Genomic DNA, 24,804 nt, shown 5'->3' on the forward strand with positions numbered 1-24,804 from the left:
TCTAGTATTATTACGAGACTTAGTGCCCCTTTATTTGTGGATAACGTGAAGTATTAAGGTAAAATAGCTGATGATAACTCTTAATTGCAATGGCAAAACAATGCCAATTAGATCAGCATATTTACACTATCTACCGATAAAACGGTTAATCTTTAGACGAGTAATTTGACATTTGTAGTGGTTATAGTATCTTATAAAATTGCTTATGCAAGTATAAGGCGATATTCTTGTGTACGGCACTGTGACGCACGCACTGCTCTACTCGCTCTATCAAACAGTAAAAAATCTCGTGCGATTTCGATGGAATTCCACTAATACGTAAGCAAATGCGCATGACTATTACTTCTAATTATTAAAATATAGTATTAAATACATACTTGAACATCTTATGGTGTATGTACTGATGCACGGCGTGTGATAAAGGCACGTTGATAGTTTGCATCGAATTCGCTTGCAGGCAGAACACTCGACCGCCCTGAAAACCATTATAATAGCTTATATTAGTTGCCTTATACTTATCGTATCGACACTTCCAAAAATTTACAAAATAAATATTCAAGATTACTGGCCACTGGCAGTTGCTCCTGTGTAAAAATATGGTACTTCAACCATTATCATAGATCACAGAAAATCCTACTTGGTATAAATTTAGAACTTTTTATTTATCGAAGTGCAAAAAAGGCCGAATCGATCCGAACTAGTGAACTGAATTATAAAAACAAAACTACAAGATTGTGTAAGAAATGCTGTGTGACGATATGAAAAAGTAGCTTTAATAAAATATGTATGAAAATTCATTTTTAATGAGTCAAAAATGGTGGCGTTTCGTGGTGTTGTGCAGTAAGATTTTATCAGTATATACCTGTGACATCCACAGATTATCGCTGCTAGCCGTTGGGTTCGCAGCGACCCCGAAGCGTACCTACATACTGATAAATTATTACCACGATCACTTTTCGCCATTAAGCCTTATTTTTAACCGACTTCCAAAAAGGAGGAGGTTGTCTATTTTTCTTGAGGTCTTTTCAAATTGAAACATTCGCCTTTATTAGGTTTAATTTGGTGTAATACAGGAAAAAATTAATTTAATGTTCGTAGTTCTTTTACCTAAGCAAGCCAACAGCTACACCCGAATAGGTAAGCATTTTATACAATGTTTATGTAGAACAGAATAGTTTTCATAACATTTGTGTTATCGGCAAGTGCTATGGTGTCCCAATGTCATTTCTGAAGAATCGTGGTGAATTAAAGCAATCATTAGTATTAGCATATCGAATAAGTGTTCAAAAATTTGTAAGTATTTAAGTATACTCAATAAAATGATAAAAAACGTTAGGATTATAAAAATAAAACTATATACGTCATGCCAGATCGAATTATTTAAAAAGTTACCTACAAGAATAGGTGAGTTACACCATTTTACTACAACGACAACCGAACCATAAGCAGCCGTGAAATTGCCACCCATTCATAAAATCGGTTATTTAACAACTGAAAACGGTTCGGTTACCATTAAAATTAAATGGTGCTTTAGAAAGTAAGTAAACAAAATAATAATTGGGAAATTTTCTTTACTTCTTACCTGGAACCCTACCACGGAGCCTGCTAGAGGTTGTGTAGCTGGTGGAAAATGACAAGCCTTGATAGACAGCAAGCCACCTCCCGACAGGCTTAGCAACTCATCACACCACGAGTTCCATGAAACTGATGATATGTTCTCCTCCTGGAAAACAGTTGGCAATTTTCTGGAGTAAAATTATTGTAAACAATTGGAAAGCACGTAATTGTTGGTCCTGCGCCTGATCTCTCTCCGGTCGTGTTGGGTTACCGTCCCATCGGACTATAATCATAGATTATCACTTTATCACAAATTTATTTATTCTATGTACATAATAAATATGGAAATGTTCTTATCTGCAGCCTATTGCCTCGGTAATGCAATTTTCGCTAATATTTTTAAAGCGTTTCTAGAAAGAATGCTATGGAAAGCACGTACCTATTTCTCCTTCGAAGTCGTGGCGTTGTAATGGGTAAAGAAAGTATAAGTGTGCGGGTTCGATTCCAGGTAAGGTAGGTACCAATGCAACTTTTCTAAGTTTTTATGTACTTTCTAAGTATGTCTTGGATACTAATGACTGTGTTTCGGAGGCCACGATAATCTGTAGAATCCGGCTGTCATTTAACATCCTTGGCAGTCGCTACGGGTAGTCAGAAGACAGTTACTCTGACACCAGTCTTACCAAGGGGATGCCCGGGTAACTGGGTTGACGAGGTCAGATAGGCAGTCGCTCCTTGTAAAACACTGGTACTAAGCTGCATCCGGTGAGACTGGAAGCCGACCCAACATAGTTTGGGAAAAGGCTCGGGAGACCCATTTCTTCCTCCTTTTTTTATACGAGATTTTAATTCTAATATGATATCTAGACACACGGTAGTGTGTCCGCCAAGTTCGAGCAAAAAAAGCGACACACCGGCCGTGGGTTATATTACACGAACCATTTCGGGCCAAATTCGACCCCCCTATAACTCAAAATCTATTTTATTTACGCATACCAAATTTTTAGTATCTGTTGAGACCCCCTCACTTATCTAAAATACAAAATTTCATTAATATACCTATTGTAGGTCTTGAGATATTGACGTCAGAAAATCGCTATTTTTACTATACACTCACTGACTGACTGACTGACTGACTCACTCATCAAAAACCTAGACCACTTCCAATGGTCGTATTGACTTGAAATTTGGCATGGAGGTAGGTCTTTATGTCAAGGTAAAGGGAAAAATCTGAAAATGGCCAAGTGTGAGTCGGTTTCAAAATAATGAAGGTGTTTTATACCCGGTGTAAATTTATACCCCTATGGAACTAAAACGAAATAAATTTATCTATATTTATATAATATATCTTCGAATGGTCGTACCGATCTGAAATTCGTTACAAAGGTTTGTATTAAGTCAAAGTAAAGTAAAAATCTGATCTGAAAACGACCAAGTGTGCGTCAGTTTCGAAAATAACGAATGTGTAACTTTGATCCACGAACATAATATATGATAACATGTCATGTCAGTCAGTTGGTAAATCTAGTCCATTTAGTTAATCTAGTTTATTTCTTTGTAAGAAGCATAAATCTGAAAGATAGTATAAATGAGACATTTCCTTAACTAACTTAATCATAAGAAAAAAAAATAATAATCAACCTTACAAAAATAAATGAAATCCCACCCAAAACAATAATGTGAAAGACTGCCAAGTTCGATAATACCTATGGGAATGCTTCGCCTATAAAAGAAGTGAGATCTGAATAAGTACCAAGTTCCATAGTTACATATACCTCAGTTCAAAATAGTTACTTTTTAATGATGTTACTTGGCAAGTTTTAATAGAAAATTAAATACTTGATTCATTGCGTTTAGTAGGTTTATAACAACGTGTGTGAAAACTTGCCAAGTAGCATCATTAAAAAGTAACTATTTTGAACTGAGGTATATGTAACTATGGAACTTGGTACTTATTCAGATCTCACTTCTTTTATAGGCGAAGCATTCCCATAGGTATTATCGAACTTGGCAGTCTTTCACATTATTGTTTTGGGTGGGATACTACTTACCGTAAACAGCAATTCACCCGTAGATAAATTATAGACTCTGCAGACTGAGGACTCGTCGACCACGGCGAGGTAGGCCCGGGATGCGCTCACGTCTAAACAACGGACCGACGCTGGAGTGTGAAGCACCATCTTAGCGCTGCCGTGGTGAGGCTCCACTTGCCAGATCTGAGAACATATATGACATATGGCATACTAATATTATAAAGTAAAGAGTTTATTTGTTTGAACGCACTAATCTCAGGAACTACTGGTCCGATTTGAAAAATTATTTCCTTGTTAGATAGCCCATTTATCGAGGAAGGTAGGCTACTTTTTATTCGGGTTCGTGCAGAGGTTTCCACGGGATTCGGGTGAAACCGCTGGCAGAAGCTAGTATGGCATATTAAATCTATGTAAAACAATACCTTTGTTTGTGTGTTTGTTACAAAGTCATTTAGGCATTCACAATCACCTATGAACGTCAACAATATAAATAAGTTTGATTCTACTTGCCCATTACAAAAGTAACTTCCTATGGAGCCCGTTATTGGCAAGAAACGCCATAACGTTTGTAACGTATAAACTGAAAAACATGTCGACTGATTTTAAAAATTCTTTCACCATTAGATAGCTACATTATTTGCGAGGACTTTATTTTATCCCGGTACGGGTAGTAGTACCTACTGAACGCGAGTGAAACCGCGGGAAAACGGCTAGAAAAAAAATATGAAAACTCGCTGCATTCGGGAATTCTGTAAGCTTACCCTAACATAGTTGAGAAAGGGCTAGGCAGTAATGCCGATATGTGGTAGAAAATGTGATGATAATGGTGATTAGGTCATTTTCCAAGATAGTATTTGCAATAGTGGTTGCTTATGTTTAGGCGGAATCCTTTAGTAAGACTGGTTATCATATGTTCAGACTCCAGACTCCATAAATATCCAAAATTCTACGCAGGGTCGTAATTTTGTTTATCATTGTAATTTTTGTCTAGGTCGAATAAATAAATCGAGCATTGCTATTATTCGCCTAACCCTCTTCAACATACAATACTATCCTTATGTACCATACCACATTTAACCGGTAATTTCTAGTCCTTTTTACCGCATCCCAATATGAAAAACCCACTTTCTAATAATAAAAAATAATCTTTTAAAAACGGATTCCGATAAGAATCTCAAGGGTCAGTCAGTCTAATAATAATCCCCATCAAACTCATACGTGTATCTCATTTCAATGCACATTTCTCACGGGTCACGGACAAAAGGTACGTATCGTATGCAATCGCTTTTTTTCGATCACCCATACGTGAATAATGTGTGGAAATAAAGCGCCGGCTGCATGGAACACCCGTTGTATTTCAAGGTCAACTAATAATGAGTCCCCTTCCTGATTTCATTCCAATAGGCGGATTAATATTCTTATTAATCTTAGTTGTATCGCGTTGCAAAAGCCAGGTGGTCAAATGTTGGCGAATTTTAGTATAATGGGTAACGTGGTATTTAGTTTTGTAAAGCTACTACAACGGTCAGAGAGACGGGGCTGCAAATCAGAGCTGATGATGTAAGTATATTTATATAATTTTTCAATTTATTATGTATTTACTGTTACAAATAATTTACGTTGACATATTTTTGTACTAGTTTCCCTTTCCTCATGTATTTTTCTAATAAGCTTTTTATGCGATTTTTGTTTATGTATTGTTCTATTGCCCATATTTTTTGTTTCCTATTGTGTTTAAAGTTGTTAATGATAACTCAGCAACCATATTTTGTATGTTGTGTACAGTCATCACTATAATTTCTAAGTTTTTGGTAATCAAAATAAAGGGTTATCGTGTTACCCAATTATTTAGGATGAGGATATCAGACTGATTGTTGTTCCGTGTAAAACACCGACAATCGGTACTTTTTACCGTATTATTCAATTTGATGTCATGAAAGTGAGAAGAAGGAGAACCCATGGCTAAGTCAAAGCGTCGTGGATTGATCGCTCATAAAGTTAAGCAACGCTTGGCATGGTCGTTCGTGGATTCTCTCTCGTGTTTCGGAAAGCACGGTAAATAAACTGTTGGTCCCGGCTGTCATTTGAACATCTTTAGCAGTCGCTACGAGTAGTCAGAAGCCAGAAAGTCTGACAACCAGTCTTACCAAGGGTATATTGGGTTGCCCGGGTAACTGGGTTAAGGAGGTCAGACAGGCAGTCGCTCCTTGTAAAACATCGTTACTCAGCTGCATCCGGTTAAACTGGACACGAACCCCAACATAGTTAGGAAAAGGTTCGGCAGATGATGAATTAATTTGATATCAGTTCTACTAAATTCCATTTAAGTTTTATCTCACCTGTCCATTCATAAGTCCCAGCAGCAGAACTTCTTCGAAGTAAAGCGTGGTCACCTTGACGTACCGTATCGGCGCTGGCACTGTCCATGATTTAGGTATGGATCGTCCTATTATTGATAGTTTCGTGTCCTGAAATAGTATGCAAACACAATGAATATTGTCGCTAGTCTCTTTCAGCCATACTACAAAAACTTAAACATCTGTTGAACACGTGTCTAAAAAAAGTGTGGCTCAAAAACGGACCTCATCTGTCTTTTTTTTTAGACAAGTGTTCGGCAAACGTTTTAAAGTTTTTGTGGTACCTACAGCGGTTTATGTTCCTGAGATAATTTTTAATAATTTTTAATTTTGAATACAAGAATGTTAGTTAGAATAGGACAATGTCTGTTAACAGACTCGTTGTTTACTTATCATGTATAGTTCCTAGTTTCTTTGAACCATTATGATCAACCTGTTCATTATCTGGCCACTGATGACCAAAACTAATCTCTAACGTGTGCTACCTCAGTCCTCAGATTGAGGAATCCACTTTTTCTCCATTACTTATTGCAAATTTTAAATCAGCCTGGCGCGATACTAAGGGCATCCCGCGCTGTTTCTCATTACCCTGGCCCTAATCTCGATTATATAATGTTACCAAATCGAACGCCTTACCTAGTCAACTTCGTTTGCAATATTGAATTAGTTTTGCTAATTTCATACTTTACACCGCCATGTTTTCTCTATATTCTATTAGTATAGTATGACTGCCTCGATGGTGTAGTGGTTGCAAGCGCCACTGTGAGTTTTAGAAACTTTCACAAAGCAGCCCGTAGTCTGGAAGTTGGTGATTGATACACCCGTGCATCGGAGAGCACGTAAATGTCGGTCCTGCGCCTGATCTCTTTCCGGTCGTGTCGGGTTGCTGTCCTATCGAGCCATGAGAGTGAAGGAATAGTAAGTGTAGCTGTGTCGAAGCAAATACTTGTGCCGTTGGCTGATCTCCTTATATGAGAACAGCCGCCGTAGCTGAAATCGGCCTTGGACGCCATTATTACTATAGATAGTATACATGTATAGATGTTATACCTGACACAAAAGTAAGGCGTCACTAGTAGCCACTAGGAGTGAGCACTCAGTCTTCTGCGGCAGTTTCTCCCGCACCCTGTATAGCATGCCTTCGACATCACCCTGTTCATACACTACCACGCGTTCTGGTAGTTGTACCTGGAATATAACAACGTTTTCGAGGAGTGAATCTGCGGTACGAAGAAATGGAGAAATATAAACTAATTGCATCTCGTAAAATCTGAAACAATTTCATAAAATCGATCTTATTGGATTATATTTTTCTATTTATTCGTACCGAACGATGTCTCGTTCTGCTTTTATGGCAGCTTTACCAAGGCATAAATAACAATAATAATAACTCAATTAGTTTGGAAATCGACATGTATGTGTTTGTCGACCATAAACTTTTTGTAAACAATCAATACTCAATACTTTATCAGCATTCCATGTGTTATACAGGTGGTACATTCTTAGCACTCTTTTACCAGAACCTTTTAGATATGCAGGCATAAGGCCGTATAGCAGGCGTACGTCTATTTTATACACAAGCATGAGTATAAATCAAAGATGATTGGTAGCTGGATATCTTCAGCCTTTTAATCGTGCCACTGCTAGGCGCAGGTCTTCTCTCATACAGAGTAGGATTGAGCGTCAATGTCCCGTATAGGGTCTCAGCATTTTGGTGAGCGAGGGCCGTCTCACGTATTTCCCATTACTGTATTTTAATTGTAATTTGACTTTTTTTTCTAACGTTTGTAAACTTTATTTTTATTAATTTTTTTGTAAGGCAGTGTCACACGCGTGAATTAACGTATTTCATTACATTTCAATCAGGTAGCTCCCTAAACAATTGTTATAATGAGTAACATACTGTGTCATACATACCGCAAGTCGATGCTTATAAATGGCGATCTTCTGCACCCTGTCATGGCATTTGATGCGCACTTTGTTCCCAGTGGTGAGGTGCTGAATGATGACATCAGTCATATTCTCTCTGTACGCGTAACGTTCACGGTACAGGCCGTGCACCGTGCTGAACACTATTTGGTAGCACCACAGTGTCCCGTCTTGGCAAGCGACCGCCTAGAATTATTTGTAATAGGTATTGTATTTTAAACACAGTTTATGTGATCTGATTTTGTGATGACGGTTAGAAATAAAATCAAAAACTGTAGATAACGTAGATGCAGGACCAGGATTTGTATCAGAAATAATATCGCTCAGCAACATCAACAGAAAGCAAACAATCACAAAATTCGGAATGCAATCGAAAAAATATGAAAATAATCGCTAAAGTCGAGTGGCGATCGCAAAATCCAAGGCATAGCATTATTCGAGAGGAAACAGTATAATTTGAGAGGAAATCGGAAAAAAAGATCAGGAAGTTATCATAAATAGAGCACAAACGCCAATTTTAAAACGCCTATATTCGAGGGGCAATCACACAATTTTGGGAAAAAATACAAAATTCGGTAGGCATACTCAAAATCCGGTGGGCTTTCGCTAAATCGTCAGACAAACGCAAGCTCTGAAGCTACCTTGGCACGCTTTATTATAATCTCAGGATTACGATTTAACAATGTAAATCACTTAAGTACATAGTATTAAACAAAGTCGCTTTATCTATCCCTTTGTCCCTTCGTACGCTTAAATCTTCAAAACTACGCAACTGATTTTCATGCGGTTTTATTTTTTTATCAGATAGAGTGTTTAAAGAGGAAGGTTTATATGTATAATAACATCCATTAAATAGTGGGGAAATACTGTTATCCCGTGCGAAGCTGGGGCGGGTCGCTAGTGTACATATAAATATAAAGAAAACTTACCAGATTATTAAAAGAAGGTGACGGAGCAATAGCCCAGACCCACTCTTGAGGAGTGCTCAATATAGGCACCCCTTCCGATGTTAACACCGCCCAGCCGCCCACGCCACCGACTAACACGAGGGCTCCAAGCATCGTCACTGATAGTGCTGATATACCTGGAATTTTATATAGGAAATCATCAGGATATATATCGTAATAAGTCTACTATGTAAACTATATCATGAATAGGTATAACTATTTCTATATGGTACTAGGATTCGTCAACGTCCATAAGGAAATACTCAGTCCCAGATAAACAGTAACCTATTCCTGCCCCTAGGCTACCAATCATTACCGATCAGTTTTGGTGCCACCAATCTTCGTTTCCAATTTCATCATCATCAAAGTATTTTTTTAGCATCTTTTTATTAGCAGTCTATTATACAGTGTCATTAGGGATTCCAGTTAAAGACCTACTGCTAACAAACGAACAGCGTGCACAAGACAACAAGCCATGGGAGTTCTATGTCGATTTGTCATCATTTGTTTATTTAGACGTTTGTCCTCAGGAAGATGATGAAACCGCTGTTAGAAATAGGCGTATAAAATGCTCTAGTAGGCGAATAAACGCATGCACATTGCACATATCATATGTATTTTACCTATATTTCGGTCCTTCAGAATCTGTTGACCCTGAGTGTTGTAGAAGGACAGGGTATCATTCCAGTCAGTGACTACCAGAATCGATTTCGAGAAGGCAACCGCCCACACAGCCGCTTCACGGGTCACGCGATATATTTCATCTCCCATCTGAAAAATACAAGTTTTAACTTAACTATTAGTTATGCACAAATGTCATCAAGCTGACCACTTTGAGTGGTTCAATCTTTTTTTAACATAACTGTTTACAAAGGTCTTGTGGCATGTTTCAATAGGGGTCTGCGAGCTTGTTTTATTATTCCACATTCTTTTGTCTGTCGTCATCTCACTTGTAACCTTTTTCTTCCCATATCAACTTTCACACAGTCAATTAGTATTAAGTCCTGCACACATATCATCAAAAAGGTCCTTATATACTTTGAGCACAGTTATTTGACTAGTACATTTCCATTCCAATGTAATGTAAACCTTTTTAACAGAAACTTACTTTATCTCTTATAGAAACTGCGCCAACAGCCAGTCCCACAGCTAAGTACTGGCCATTAGTAGACCAAGCACAGCTAGTAATCCGCCCCGGCACCCGGAACTTCTGCACTGCTTTCACATCCATTGACCAGAATGCGAAGTCGGTGAGAGCACACGATGCCAAGTGGAATGTCACAGGATTGTAGGCAAGGCACTGGATTGGTTCGCTGTGCCTGTAAAACAAGAGAGCCAATCAGGAAGTAAGCATGAGTATAGATTGCATTGTTATCGGAACATCATCAGCCCTTTTTATCCTCTCTTCTTTGTGTGAGATCTGTGCGTCAGGCTTGTAAAACACTGTCATCAAAACACTGTACCTAAATTAAAGTTAACCTACCTCTGTCTTCAAAATGGCATCTCTATATCTAAACTTCAAATTGATTCAGCCATTTTAGCACTTAAGAGCCAACAAATAAATAAACTCACTTTTGCATAGTTTTAATATTAATGAGGATTAGCCATCAGACTATAATTCATCAACTTACGAGTATTTCAATATGCCTTCCATCTTGGAAGTCCAAATGATAACATTTTTATCGGCACTACCACTTGCAAACTTCTTGCCATCTCCGCAGTATGCCACCGCATGGACTGCACCTTTGTGAGCCTGGAGTAACTGGACAAGAGCTCCATCTCTGGGATCATAGACCATCACCTTCTCTCCTGCACCTACTACAAGCTGGCTGCCGTCCGGACTGAAGCATATTGTGTGGACGCTGGAAACAATGGGATTGCAAACCTCTTTATTAAACTGGAGTGGCAGAACCAGGATAGGTGATTTATTTAACGGAATATGTTGGTGGGATTGGAGAGAACATGCATTTCTGTACTGCAGTGATATTACTGTTCAGTGAATATTAGCAGGTATGTGAACTTATTATTATTACACAATGCTAGCTGTTTTCCCACAGTTTCACTTCTCTGGTGGGAACTAAGACCCAAATGCATCCTCTGCTACTCCAGATTGTGTAGCATCAGGGAAACAATTTTCAAAATTGGTCCAGTAATTTTGGAACCAGTTAGCACCATTCATGACATGGACCCAGGAAATCATACTTAACTAAGATATGATATCAAATTGAGTTTAATACAACAAAACAGATTGCTGGGTGCTTTAAAGTGGTGAATTTAGCAATCTTAACTGTATGCTGTGAAGTATAGATTCTGAGATAAATTTAGAATGGAAAACCAACATTGATCTTTCTTAATTGATACTTCATTCCCATTGGGTATCCCACATTTTAAATAAGAAATTTTCCAAGAATAAATGAGTTTCCTATAAATGATACCAACCAATATTTAGTGAATATTACGTTGTAAATTGGATAAATTGTGTAACAAGGCTCTCCAAAGCCCATTTCAAAAGCATTTCTACCCCAAACCAAACGCTTATTACCAACTACAAACTTAGCTTTTTCATGAAATGACAATGCCTACATTGGTTTGGTGATTATTGAGTAGCACTCCTGATAATTTCAAGATATATTTGTCTCTTTATTATAGACTGCTTTACGTTGATACAAATTGGCGGTTCTACAAGAAAACAACCTCAATGGGTACTGTACCAAGCTAATAACTGCTACCAAAACGATGGCAATCAATTGAATTTCAACCACCGCGTTACGCACGTTGTTATTTAAATAATGTCTAATTCAATTTGCTTTACCTGGAAAACTCTACTTTGTCGGCTTCGTGAATTTTATTCACCCACTTCGGGACAGTCCTCATCTTGTTTTATTTTTTCCAAAGGTGATATTAAAGCTACAAACGCGTATTACTTCGGTAGTTTGTCAGGCGCATATTGTAATTTTGCCACTCATTGCTCAGTTTCATACAACATTGGTCAATGTTTGATTAAATTGTGTTGGTTGACAACGGCGTCTCAAAAAATGTAAACAAACGGTAAATAAGAATAGGGAAGGCCGTTCATTTACGTCAAATCTGTCAATATGCCATTATATCACAGATTCATAATATCGATCTATTTTTGTTTGAATCGTACTTAACATCTTAAATAGGAATCGAGTAAAGCTGAGTATATTTACTCAGCTATTCTATTGAATATTTAATAGGAATTTATTTCGGTATGATGATTTTACCTGCTGACTCGTGAAACCTACAAAAAGGATTTAGCTATGTAATTTTCTGTGTTAATGCTGCAAATTATCTACATTTGATAGAGGAATATTGTTATTGTGACGAATCGAAGTGAATTTCAGTTTAGTACAGTTTTTACCTATTTACCAGAAAAGATCTTCAGTTTTAAGAAACGTTATTGGTGGTGGATACAATATCCAATGGTATACACTATCAGTATGTAGACGCATATCTAAATACTATTAAATAATAATGCGATTTGTCACGTTAAGTCCATTAACTGGAACTAATCGTCTAACCAACATAGTAACGTCAATCGAGTGCGCAATGCGATGTAGTCACATTCACATCTCTATTTTCATGGTTATGCGATGATTGGGACACGTCAATATGTTATTTGATTATTTCTTTCAATTTCAACAAATGTGACGAAACTTCATCCGTATTTCCGTAGCGTTGTGTGTTTAATTTAATTTTGTTTAAAAAAATAATTTATCACTAACTGGTAAGTCCCTTGTCCTAATAAACTATAGTTCCTTTTCAATTTAAATCTGTTTAAAACTACATAAAATTTTAGCTTTGCTAACTAGAGATCGATATATGGTTTTTTTGTAAATAATCAATAATTCTACAGTAAATTTCCGATATCATGAAACGACTTTATTATATTATGCTAAAAATAATCTCGAGAAAATAAAGCAAATGGCTGAAGATAGAATTATTGATTAATTGAGAGTTCTAATGCCTAATATCCGCAACTTTCACTGCTAACTTCCTGGTAATTTCTCTATCATTACTTATAGACATTACGTGATGATCAATTAATTGAGATAGTAAATCACCAGAGACAATAATTACTTACACTTATTATTCTTTTATTTTTCGTAGCTAATTAGGTGTCTGTTATAGATAATAGAATCGCAAATATTAAGATAAGGTTTCCTTTTAGGTACTATGAGGTGGTTGTCGAGTTTTTTGTGTCTCCTGGTGATTCTTCATTGCTCATATGCACCGCCAGTGACTCCGGACAAGTCCAATGAGCAGGACAGTGAAGTGAAGGATGACTTGGTAAGTTATTATCATTTATTTTCAACAATTAAGTACTTTGTTCAAGTCTGTGTGCCTACTACACTTGCAGCTTGCAAAAGTTCCCAAGTGATATAAATAGAACCGGTTGACCTTCTAGGAAAAGCTCAGCAACTTGCAAAGATATGCATGTGTACTTATAAGCAATTATGCACTGTGTGTTGTATATGTTATCTTTTGATTTCATTGCTTTTATTGTGTGATTAATACTCCTGTTTGCAACAAAAGCTTTCCTTGTTCAAGTACAGTAGAACTACTAAAAATAGATATGACATCTGAAAGATTTTTTAAGTCCATAGGCTGTCCTCTGAGGACAACTGGAATTGACTTAAAAACTTAATTGTGTATGAGATGGATCCTTTTGCATTATTATTGTTAATGACTGTCAGGATGTTCCACAGAGAATTGCTTTTTACTAACACCATCTCCAATTACCAAATAATTCTTAGATAGAAATTGTAAACAAAAAACCATGTTATGACAACATGAGTAGGAATAACTTGTTCTGTGAGATTGAACAATGCATCATAATAGTGTTTGCTTTCCTTTAGCTGATTCTTGTGAATGTCAACATTATGAAAGAAAAATAAAAATTGTTTATTTATAGCGTGTGAAATAGGATGACAACATTTGAGGAATTCATTTGTCTTTCATTCATAAGTAGTGTGTTTTTACATGACTCATGCACTCAGTGTCCCACTGGACTGGTATTCCAGAAATCAATAACTTCTGTATGCAGCTGTGCTTTATATATCTACGTCTACAAGCCTATGCGATTTCTATATCTAATAGTATCACCATCTATTCTAATATTATAATGGCTCTAAAACTGCTGAGTAAGGAAAGTAGTATCCATGGGAAGTGGTTGAAACTGTGTGAACAGCTGGTATTGTTACATATTTTTGAACCTATAAGAAATAATGTCTGCCACACTTACTACAAAATGGCAGATTTTGGGTATATAAAGGTGAAATTAAAACTTGTAACATTGTAGAACAACATCATTAGACAGTATTTTTCTAATTAACTTAAACTTGGTGCACCTCCACCATTGTCTTTTACTTGAAGAGGATTTTCTTTCTTTAGAATAAGTGGTCTACCTCTATAAAAGTTCATAACTCTTCAGACAAATACTTTGTTTTTTTTTACCTTCCAGTCATATGCAGTAAGTTAAAGTGCCATAGAATTAATTATTTATCAAACAAACACATTGTATTTGCTACTGCGAATTTATGCTATTCAGAATCAAATATTATTAAAGCGTAAACAATCTTACTGCAGTTAAAAATAATAGCGTTCCATTTTGCTTTATCTTACACTTCTCAGATTCATACAATAACCAAGGCATTTATGATTTGAAATGTTAATGCCATGTTTAATTTTATTTTCCTTTTAGTATTTCTCATCTATATCTTATTAATCACAGCTCTAAAAGCACACATTTTTGGCATTTAGTAAATGTTTGAGTATTCATTTGTCTTTCCCCAAAACCATATCTATACTAATCTATACTAATATCTATACTAATCTATACTAATATCTATACTAATCTATACTAATATTATAAAGAGGAAAACTTTGTTTGTTTGTTTGTTTGGTTGTAATGAATAGGCTCAAAACTACTAGACCGTTTTAAAAAATTCTTTCACCATTCGAAAGCTACATTATCCACGAGTAACATAGGCTATATTATATCCCGGTACGGGCTGTAGTTACCACGGGACGCGGGTAAAACCGCGGGAAAACGGCTAGTTGTAGAATAATTGTTTACTTCAAGAAATGTTGCAACAGTCCTTTTATTGGGGGGTTTGGAAAAAATACTCAATCAACCGTATTTGAGACTGTTTGTTCGTATATATGTTGCTAAGTGTACAAATCTGCAACATGGCTACAAGATACTAGTAGGTACTTACATGTCTAACTTGTTTCCAGCCTAGTTAAAAACATGTTCTATGTACATGTACTTGTTTTTGTGCATTGCGTTTGCTTGTTTTACAACAATAATATGTTTGGTGTTGTACTGTTACTTTAACAAACTTTAAAAAGAAATGCCTGAATTACAATTATTATATTTTGTTCACAGGAGGAGTACATGGAATATCACAGGTATTTGAAAGAAGTCGTTCAAGCTCTCGAAAGTGATCCTGACTTCAGGGAACGCTTGGAAAAAGCTGACGAAGAAGATGTTCGGGTGAGAGTTTACACATGCTTTATCATTATTTAATACAAACCCCTTAAACATAGTAAAGTTTATCGATAGTTGATTAATCTTGTTGATGTTAGGAGTGTTGCTTTATTGTCAACTCACGAACTAGGAGTGTTGCTAGCAACTTTGATTATAAAGCCACGTATTCACTGGGAAACAATGTTTCAGATACACAGTTTCTGAAACATCACGTAGATGTTTACAGCAACAATGTTTCGGAAATTCTGCCGTCCACATCATCCACAGAAACAAAATTATATGTTTCTGAAACAAAATTATTTGTCTCAGAAACACGTATATATTGTTTCTGAAACAGTGTTTATAAACAATTGTTTCTCAGTGAATACATGGCTTAAACAAAAGTTCACCATGAATATGAGATTTTAACAAGCTAAAGAACAGTTAGGACAAAGTGTTACATGCCTTTGTTTGAATAACGAAGTGGGCTTTAGGTATGTATGTAGACCAACTAAAATAACTGCCATTGACATGATTCACCTATAACTGAAAATTCTTGGCATATACTTTTAGCAACTGAATGTTCTACAATCCAAAACTGCAATGACAAAAAGCTACTGCAGATTATTCTCATAAGGAAAAAAAACATGTAATTCTGTACTCCATTGAGACTTATTGGTCTATAAGGAAACCATCTATTCTATAAAAATCAATAACCATTACCTATTGATCCACTAAGGGCTTAAATGTCCTTGTAACTTTAGCCGTGGTTTGAATAAATTATACGAGATAGAGGACAGTGTAATTGTTAAAGGGGTTCTTTGATATAGAATGTTCTAGATTGTAGAGGTAACTTAATATTAGAAATATGTGTGTGTCTCTCGTATTGAATACATTGATTTTAAGTACAGTGCAGGTAGTATTTCCAGCATTGTCTAAATACCTGATACCTATACTGTTTACTACCAGTAGACGGTTGGTTGGTTATTTTTGGAAAACAGAAGCACAAAAGAGTGAGCCTATTATGCCTATAGAATACTTATTTATATTCAATCCTATTGTGATACAATCTTATTCTAATGATTACACAATAGATAAGTTCCGTCTAAGCCTTGAACAGTAATTATCCCCTTGACAGTTAGTAATATTACAATTTAAATTTGTTTTTACTCAACAGTCTGGAAAAATAGCCGAACAATTGGACTTCGTGAACCACAATGTCAGGACTAAATTGGATGAAATCAAACGTCGTGAGCTGGACAGGCTTCGTCATTTGGCAACCAAGGTAAGTTGATAATCATCACAATACTTTAACTCGACCATATAAAGGCCTTTGAAATATCTTAGCAACAATAGTTAAGTAATAGACTGCCATTATCATTTAATATGAAAATATTAAGGGGATTGTTTGTATTTTCCACAGCAATTCGAATTGACAAATAACTTGGAACAACACACAGGCAAGGTCGCTACTAACGAACATTTAGATCACAACAACCCGCACACATTTGAAATTGAAGATTTAAAGAAGCTTATCAAGAAGACTACTGCTGACTTGGAGGCTGCTGATAAGAAACGGAAGGAGGAATTTAAGGTGATTACATATACAAAATGTTTTGTTTACTTAGGCGTCGTCCTAATTGGCAGCGATCGCGCGATGGCGCGATGCGTTTTTCATCTAAGAGGTCGTCCTAATTGACAGCGATTGTACGATGACACGATGCGTTCTCGTCGTTCGATGAGTTCAAACATACAGATTTCATCAGAGTGTCCTATTTGAACCTCGCAAGTGAGATAGTGAGATCGTGAGATGAAAAACGCATCGCGCCATCGTGCGATCGCTGCCAATTAGGACGACGCCTTATACTACTTAGTATATGTCTCAATAGTATGACGTAATTCTTAAGGCAAGTTCTACAACAGCATAATACATTGTGTATTGTGATTGACATGTTACGTGGTGTCCTCGTAACTCACGCGATGTCACAAAGGCTCGGGTTAGCCTCGTTGCATATTTTATTACTTGCTCATTGATTCGAATATTTTATGACCCCATAACAGTTTTTTCATCGCTTACCTATTTGTTTTGAATTTTATAGGAATATGAAATGCAAAAGAAATTCGATGAACATCAGAAAGTAGAAGGTATGGAAGAAGCTCAGAAGAAAGAATATATGGAGAAACTTAAACAAGAGGAAGAGGCTATCAAGCATCACAAGCCTGTGAGTAACTAGCTATAGTACCTACACATCATTCACACCTTCATTGTTCAAACAATGTTATGACTAACTAGTCTCAAGGAAAATGAAACTCTATAATGTGAATTCCCGTTTACGTCAGGTGTTGTTGAAATTAATTCAAAACAGTGGCGATATGACGACAACGTGATAAGGCCGCTAATATTTTCTTTCCACATGTAATTTTTGATATGGTTTTCTACTTTCAATTAATAGTAATTGACTATAGTATTCTAAATCTTACATTTTATAAATGACCTTGATAATGCAGCTTCACCACCCTGGTTCTAAACAACAACTGGAAGAGGTTTGGGAGAAACAGGATCATATGGAACAGCAACAATTTGATCCCAAAGCCTTCTTCATGATGCATGGTGAGTGGTAACTGGCAACATTACTTATTAACCGTCTTATTTGTAACAGCTACACCACCCCGTGACAAAGGATCAATTGTTAGAGATATGGAAAAACGCCGACAAAATGGATTCAAAAGATTTCAACCCAAAGGTGTTTTTCATGATGCATGGTAAGATCCATAGCGTGCAAGTATGACTTAGAATGAATTAGTAAGTAGGTTTTATAGGTAGGTGACTCGTTAATAATAAAAAAGAAAACGAGTTCCACAGAGGTTTTTCGCACGCTATTTTGGATTTTACATACCTGCATGTAATTTTGAGTGTTGTAATATTTGTTTTGTTTTTTTTTTCGTTGTTATGTTTTAGTGCTTTTGTTCTGATAATAATTTATTAAAAATATTTATGACATGCAATAGACCTGTATAGATTAGGAATCTATCACAATGAGTTTGTTTGTAATTCTAAATAAATATTTTATAATGTACTAAGCTTTGCATGATTTTGTGTGTACTCAGTTTAGTATTTCTAGAACTTTTATTTTATTATTTTTGCGAGTTAGCATGCCAAGCTTTTGTAAAATTGTGTTTATTATCATAGTGAGCATCATTTCTAAAGTAAAAATAACATTTTATCATTAGTATGTCATCTCTAAATAATTAAATGCATGAGAAAAAATATAACAGAAACAAACAATATAGTTACAGTTAAACTAATTATAAATAATTTAAGTATTAACAATATTTATAATATTTCCTAATAGTAAATACTGATTTTACTTTAAATTCTTGCCTGATGCCACTTAAAAGTCGTGAGCTTATTTAACTTAAATCTTACTCACATACGTTTGGTATGAAAATGCTCGCAATTTTCAAAACTAAACCTTCTATCCTGCACAAACATATCACGTTGTTTACAATCAACAGATGTTGACGGAAATGGCGTTTGGGACGCTGATGAAGTGAAAGCCCTCTTCATCAAGGAGTTAGACAAATTGTACGGCCCAGGAGGTCCCAACAAAGACTTGCATGAAAGAGCTGAAGAGATGGAAAGAATGCGAGAACACGTGTTCAAGGAAAACGATAGGAACCGCGACGGATTGATCGATTTCAACGAGTTCATGACCGAGACTCAGAAGGCGGAGTTTAACCAGGATGAAGGTAAGTTGATGTTATATTGGGTGTCAAAATCATTGGGCACATCTTTAGATACGTTGATTGAAATATATTATGTGATTTTTTATTGCACATTATATCAGTTCAAGCAGCATAGATCAAGTATCAAAATTCATATAAAATTATGTTTTTTTGTCACGTTTAGCATGTATGTCTTTTAATCAAGCTGGTATAAAAAATATGTACATATAAGTCTAGAAGTAGGTTATTGTTCAGTAACAGCTAGTTATGTTTCCATGCAAAATAGTACCTGAGTAATTTAAAAATTACAGCTCGTCATTATAATTCTTTATTTTCTTACATTTTACAGGATGGAAAACTCTTGAAGAAAACCAAATTTACACTCAATCTGAGTATGATGAGTACGAGAGGAGGCGCCTTGAAGAGATGAGATATCTACAACAGCGTGGCTTGGTAGGTTTCTTTTAGCATACTTGTCTACAAGGTTCATCGTCTACCAAGTCTTCTACCAACTTTGGGCTTCCTGTCGTTCCTGATGCAGCTGAGTACCAGTGTTCTACGAGGAGCGACTGCCTATCTGACCTGCTCAACCCAGTTACCCTTCAAATGTAAAATTACTTTTTATCCCACAAGGTTGTAGGATAAAAGATCTACATATTATTTTGATGGAGTAAATACTTCATAAATGTTAACTTTTCATTATCTTCGAGTTTCATCTTGGCCCATATTTCACCAAAAACTGCACAATCAATTTATTTAATAAACTGCGAATAAATCGTTAAACACATTTCATGTCATCCATTTACGCTTGAACGGCGGTACAACCTTAGAAAACGTGTTTAACCGATTATAGTTCAATGAGGTCAATATCCTTACGTCGACTTGATTACTCCTAGTTGAAACTGTGTAATTTTAGTGCGAAATAGTTACGATTATTCTGTTGTCTACACTTTAATGACCGCTTCCAATATTCTGTCTATCTGTTGTTTGGTCTTACTAGAGATAGGAATTTGACATTACTTTTATAGGGCTAATGTAAAAATTCTGTCTCTAGTAAGCAAATCAACAGATGGTTCAAATATTGGGAATGGCGCATGGCGGTAAAATTAGATTTAGTACTGTCCAAATCTCGATAGATAATGTAAATAAATAATTAAATAACTTACTAGAGATTCTCCTTTTCTTCAGGTTGACGCTCATGGCCAACCCATCCCTGGAGCCCAGCATCAAATTCACCAAGCGCTGCAACAGTACCGCGCCTACCAACACCAGCAAGCTTACCAACAGCAGATGCAGCAACAACAATTCTACCCCCCTGGCCAGGCTCCTCAAGGTCAAGTGCCCCAAGGACAGGTCCCTAACTACCAACAGCAGTACCAGCAGGGACAACCGCAATATCATGGACAGTACCCGCAGCAACCTCAGGGACAATTCCAACAGCCGCCTCAGGGACAATTCCAGCAACCTCCCCAAGGTCAATTCCAGCAACCGCCTCAAGGACAGTTCCAGCAACCTCCCCAGGGGCAATATCAACAGCCTCCCCAAGGGCAATTCCAACAGCCTCCCCAAGGTCAATACCAGCAACCTCCCCAAGGGCAATTCCAACAGCCTCCCCAAGGTCAACAACCTCAAGGACAGCAACCTTCTCAAGGCCAGACACAAGGTCAAGCACCACCACAGAATAATGTGAACCAGGGCCAAGTTCCAGTGCAGCAACAGCAGTCGACGACAGGACAAGTTCAGCAAGGTCAAGGACAAGCCCCACAGGTTCAAGGACAGGCTCAACAGGGAGCTCAAGCACCACAAAGTCAAAACCCACCCCAAGCACAAAACCCGCCAGCTAATGCACAAAACGTAGGAGTTAATCATTAGATTTTACCAACTTGACTCGATGTATTATTATTATTTTTTATCATCATGAATTTATCTTAATGAGATATTGACTATATTTATATATATTTTTTTATATAATTCACAAATGAGTGCCAAATTCATCTCACGCTTGTTTTTATTTAATTATGTTTCCCGAAAATGCTCGTTTTTATTATTTATTAGCTGTTCTGACCTAGACAGAATTATGTAAATTAGGTAATTAAGTAGTTAAATAAAAAATAGCAAGCCAGTGATGTTCTTTTTATTGAATTTTTAGAGTATAACCCTAATTAAAGCTTTCGCTAGATGCAGCTTACTTCATGAAAGGACTCTTAAACTCATGATATAATTCCATAGTAGTAAATTAGTTGAGCTTGGACTTAAAATAGTAGCAGCCGTTCAAAGACAGCTCCATACGGTACCTATGAGCTTGATTTTTCCGCTAAATAACAATGTTCGTCTTTTTCACATAGACACACACACTTAGTCGTAGTGAATTAGTAGAATCTCGCACAGCACAGTTTTATAAGCCCCTTTTTCTGGGTTTTAGTTAAAAGCTGCAAATAGAATAGGCGGAGACGGCCCAGGGGCGGATCCTGCCCTGAAAATAGGCTGTGGGCATGTCCATCCGATATTACAAAAAGTTAAAAAAACACGTACATTCACATTTAATAAATTCAGGTACATAAGGATAGTATATAGAAGTACTTAGGCATCGTTCACACCAAACGTATTGTCCGCCGCTGACTGTGAGCGCGCGTTACGCAGTTTATTGCTTTTCCATATATATTGAAATTGTCGTTCACACCGAACCGACTATACGCTGTTACGTCGTCTGTTGTAGCTGACTCTCAGTAGCCGATTATTTTACTACGCGACTATGCACGGCGGACGCGGATTGGCTACGCGGACGCAGTTGCCGAATAGCGCCGCTCCGCCGCGTACGCACCGCCGCTCCGCCGCGTCCGCACCGCCGCGCAGTGATGCCAGAGCTCTTTTATGTGTAGAATAGTCGGCCGCTCAGCGTACGCATCTAGTGTGAACCTACACGAGCGTATTCTTTTGTTCACACATGTAGCGCATCGTACGCTATAGCCTATTGTCGGCTTGGTGAGTACGCGTACTGCATATTGAGTCGACGTTCACACTGAGGCCGACTGTGAGTATACTCACAGTCAGCGGCGGACAATACGTTTGGTGTGAACAATCCCGGAGAATAGTCACGTGACGTGCAATAATTATGTATGCACTTAGCAAAACAAGCGATATTAATAGTTTAAAGCTTGAGACTTATTTTGTACCTACATATATATTATGACTGTACTTATGTATAGGAGATGAGCGAGTAGGTATACAATATTTAAATAAGCCGATACCACATGATAATACATAAGCAGTATATAGAAGGGAGTATATACGTAGGGAGAGTACCTAGTAGGTACATAACGGGTTATATAATATAAGTCGGAGAACATAATTATATATGGTTAGTATGTATGGGAGTGCATAAGGGAAGAATATAAGGAGGGTATACTTATGAAGCAGTGTTGAGGGACTCCATAAGGACAATGCATAAAGGAGTGCCAAACTTATCTACATAGCGGTATATTTATGAGTAGTAGGTACAAAAGAGAGTTCATGGCAGGAGTAGGTACATACATACACACGGGAGGATATAGGGGGGAAATACTTAAGGGAGTAGTTCATGGGGAAGGACTTCAAGGATAAAGACACGAACGACAGGTGTTGTGCTACAAGCTAAAAGGCACTACATTGGTCCAAATTCTATTCCTACACCTACACCTATTTACCTCAGAGGCGCCGAATTTATTTTTAAAGAACATTGAAATCAAGGAATGAGGCGTTCGTCGCTTATTCTAAACTTGCTTAAATATGGCATCTGAGTACGATGGCCAAATAAGCCCAAACTCTCCAAGGGTGCAGCCTGTAATCATTGCTGCTCTTATGTGGCACTGTACCGTAACGAGCACTCGTTATTATCCTACTCTCCTGGGGCCCGATTCTCCTAATTTTACTTAAGCGAAATACGATTCACGTTCGACTCGGTTCGACTGAGATCCAATCCCGACTCGATTACGATTAAAGCGTATGTGGCATTCCGCTATTTTTTCTTTGAAATAAACGTTTTTATCTTTTTCTGTCATTCAATAATGAATCATTTTGTCTGCATATGATTTACGATTGCAAAATGATTGTACAGCAAACTACCGTATAGACCAAAATCACCAAAATAGCAGACCAATCGAATGTCATTGGAATACGATTGGTCTTATATTAGTAGCAGAATGCCCGATAAGGTTAAAACTGCTATTGCGATCAGATTGCGATTCAATTTCTATTCGATTTTGACAATATTAACTTAGGAGAATCGGGCCCCTGATCTCTTTCCGGTCGTGTCTGATTGCCGTCCCATCGGGTTATGAGAGTGAAGGAATAGGGAGTGCACCTGTGTCTGGGCAAATGCTAGTGCACTATAATATGTCCTGCACAGCTGGCTGATCTCCTTAAAATGAGAACTGCCGCCGTGGCTGAAATCGGCCGTGGACGCCATTATTATTATCCTACTGCGGAACACAGGCGTCTTCTTGTAAAGAGAAGGAATGAGCGTTAATTGCACACTTGTTCGAGGCTGATTGACGATATGACTCGTAAAGATTTTTCAACGATATTTCTCTCAATTATACACTTAGAAGTGGTAACTTGCATAACTTATAAGTTCCTACTTTTGTCCGATTAGAAATTAAACCAGCACACTCGCACTACAGAAGTAGGTGCTTTAACCAGTAAGCCGCTACGATAGCCGTGTTCAGCTCTTAGTTTATTGACGACTAGTAAATAAATTAAAATTGATTATGAATACCAATGTTGCGACAGCCATTAAAGCTTACTACGTAGGTAGGTACTGTTACTTATATCGTAGTATTATTAAAACTTAATCTGCCGTCGAATCTATAGGTATTCTTGGAAATTCCGTAATTGCAGTTCTATCATCTTCTTACTCCATTCCAATAGCTATCAATATCTACCTAGCAAATTCCCAATTAGGTATGTTGGGGTCGGCTTCCAGTCAAACCGGATGCAGCTAAGTACCAGTGTTTTAGATCGAGCGACTGCTCATTTGACCTCCTCAACCCAGTTACCCGGGAAACCCGATACCGTTTGGCAAGACTACCGGGCTTCCGACTTCCGACTATCCTACCTACTACAATACGTACTTGGTTCTAATATTAATATCTCAGGAACCATTGGTATCGTCTGCCACACATAATGGCTCTCGTATGATGAAGATATATATCCAGGATTAAGAGACTAATATAACTTATAGGCTCATGATGAAGCCATTGAATATGATGACGTAGCTAGGGTGTTGAAAGAACTTGATTGCATCTTCAGGATTTAAAGACTCTTTTGTCACAGCACACTTATTGCGTATGTTACGACGCGTACAAGATGCATCGTGTGACCAATATGTATCCCCCTATTGACTACAATGGTCCCGACACTTGCACACAGACACTAATTGAATCATATAAAAGTGGGCCAGTTTATTTATAGACAGGATTTTGTTGAACGCTCAATTGAAGGACCCTCTTAGGTACCACAGATCCATTACAATACGAGATTCGAACTACAATTTTATTGGGACTCAGTGATTTATTGTACCTCTATAAGCAAGGATATTTTGTTTTTTTTTGTCATTTATGTCATTAATGCGGTTTCCTTTAGGCTGTAAGCTCTGAAGAAACCTGCTCAGTATCCTACCTGTTGAACCTTAATGCAAAAGTTACGAAACATATGGCTTTGGGTTTTAATGGTAGGTAGGTAGGTAAATGGAAACTATCGTGATTATAATACAACTTGACATCGAT

The 24,804-nt window shown here is 37.2% G+C and overlaps 2 protein-coding genes across 3 annotated transcripts in view; one reads left to right on the plus strand and one right to left on the minus strand.

The window, feature by feature from the left end:
* Window positions 1-11,904, minus strand: part of Oseg1 (Outer segment 1) — a 37,720-nt gene extending 25,816 nt beyond the window's left edge. The window contains exons 1-11 of the mRNA XM_064036841.1: window positions 11,636-11,904; window positions 10,455-10,685; window positions 9,932-10,142; window positions 9,447-9,594; window positions 8,806-8,960; window positions 7,865-8,062; window positions 6,998-7,135; window positions 5,930-6,058; window positions 3,609-3,773; window positions 1,583-1,723; window positions 378-475 (exon numbers count right to left, since the gene is read on the minus strand). Of these exons, the coding sequence (XP_063892911.1) occupies window positions 378-475; window positions 1,583-1,723; window positions 3,609-3,773; window positions 5,930-6,058; window positions 6,998-7,135; window positions 7,865-8,062; window positions 8,806-8,960; window positions 9,447-9,594; window positions 9,932-10,142; window positions 10,455-10,685; window positions 11,636-11,697 (1,676 nt within the window). The 5' untranslated portion in view covers window positions 11,698-11,904. The remainder of the gene's footprint in view (window positions 1-377; window positions 476-1,582; window positions 1,724-3,608; window positions 3,774-5,929; window positions 6,059-6,997; window positions 7,136-7,864; window positions 8,063-8,805; window positions 8,961-9,446; window positions 9,595-9,931; window positions 10,143-10,454; window positions 10,686-11,635) is intronic.
* Window positions 11,905-12,413: 509 nt separating this feature from the next.
* LOC110380651 (nucleobindin-2) lies at window positions 12,414-21,164 on the plus strand. Of its 2 annotated transcripts, none has more exons than XM_021340701.3 (10): window positions 12,414-12,571; window positions 13,016-13,134; window positions 15,236-15,343; window positions 16,494-16,601; window positions 16,740-16,910; window positions 17,416-17,538; window positions 17,825-17,927; window positions 18,833-19,066; window positions 19,392-19,495; window positions 20,231-21,164. In XM_021340701.3, the coding sequence occupies exons 2-10, from the start codon at window positions 13,021-13,023 to the stop codon at window positions 20,912-20,914; spliced, it is 1,749 nt and encodes a 582-aa protein (XP_021196376.3). In that variant the 5' UTR covers window positions 12,414-12,571; window positions 13,016-13,020; the 3' UTR covers window positions 20,915-21,164. The 2 variants fall into 2 exon arrangements, with proteins under 2 accessions (XP_021196376.3, XP_021196377.3); XM_021340702.3 differs by lacking the exon at window positions 17,825-17,927 and adding an exon at window positions 17,977-18,079.
* The last annotated feature ends 3,640 nt before the right edge of the window (window positions 21,165-24,804 follow it).

This window comes from Helicoverpa armigera, chromosome 1, assembly GCF_030705265.1.
Source record: "Helicoverpa armigera isolate CAAS_96S chromosome 1, ASM3070526v1, whole genome shotgun sequence".
Lineage (NCBI taxonomy): Eukaryota > Metazoa > Arthropoda > Insecta > Lepidoptera > Noctuidae > Helicoverpa > Helicoverpa armigera.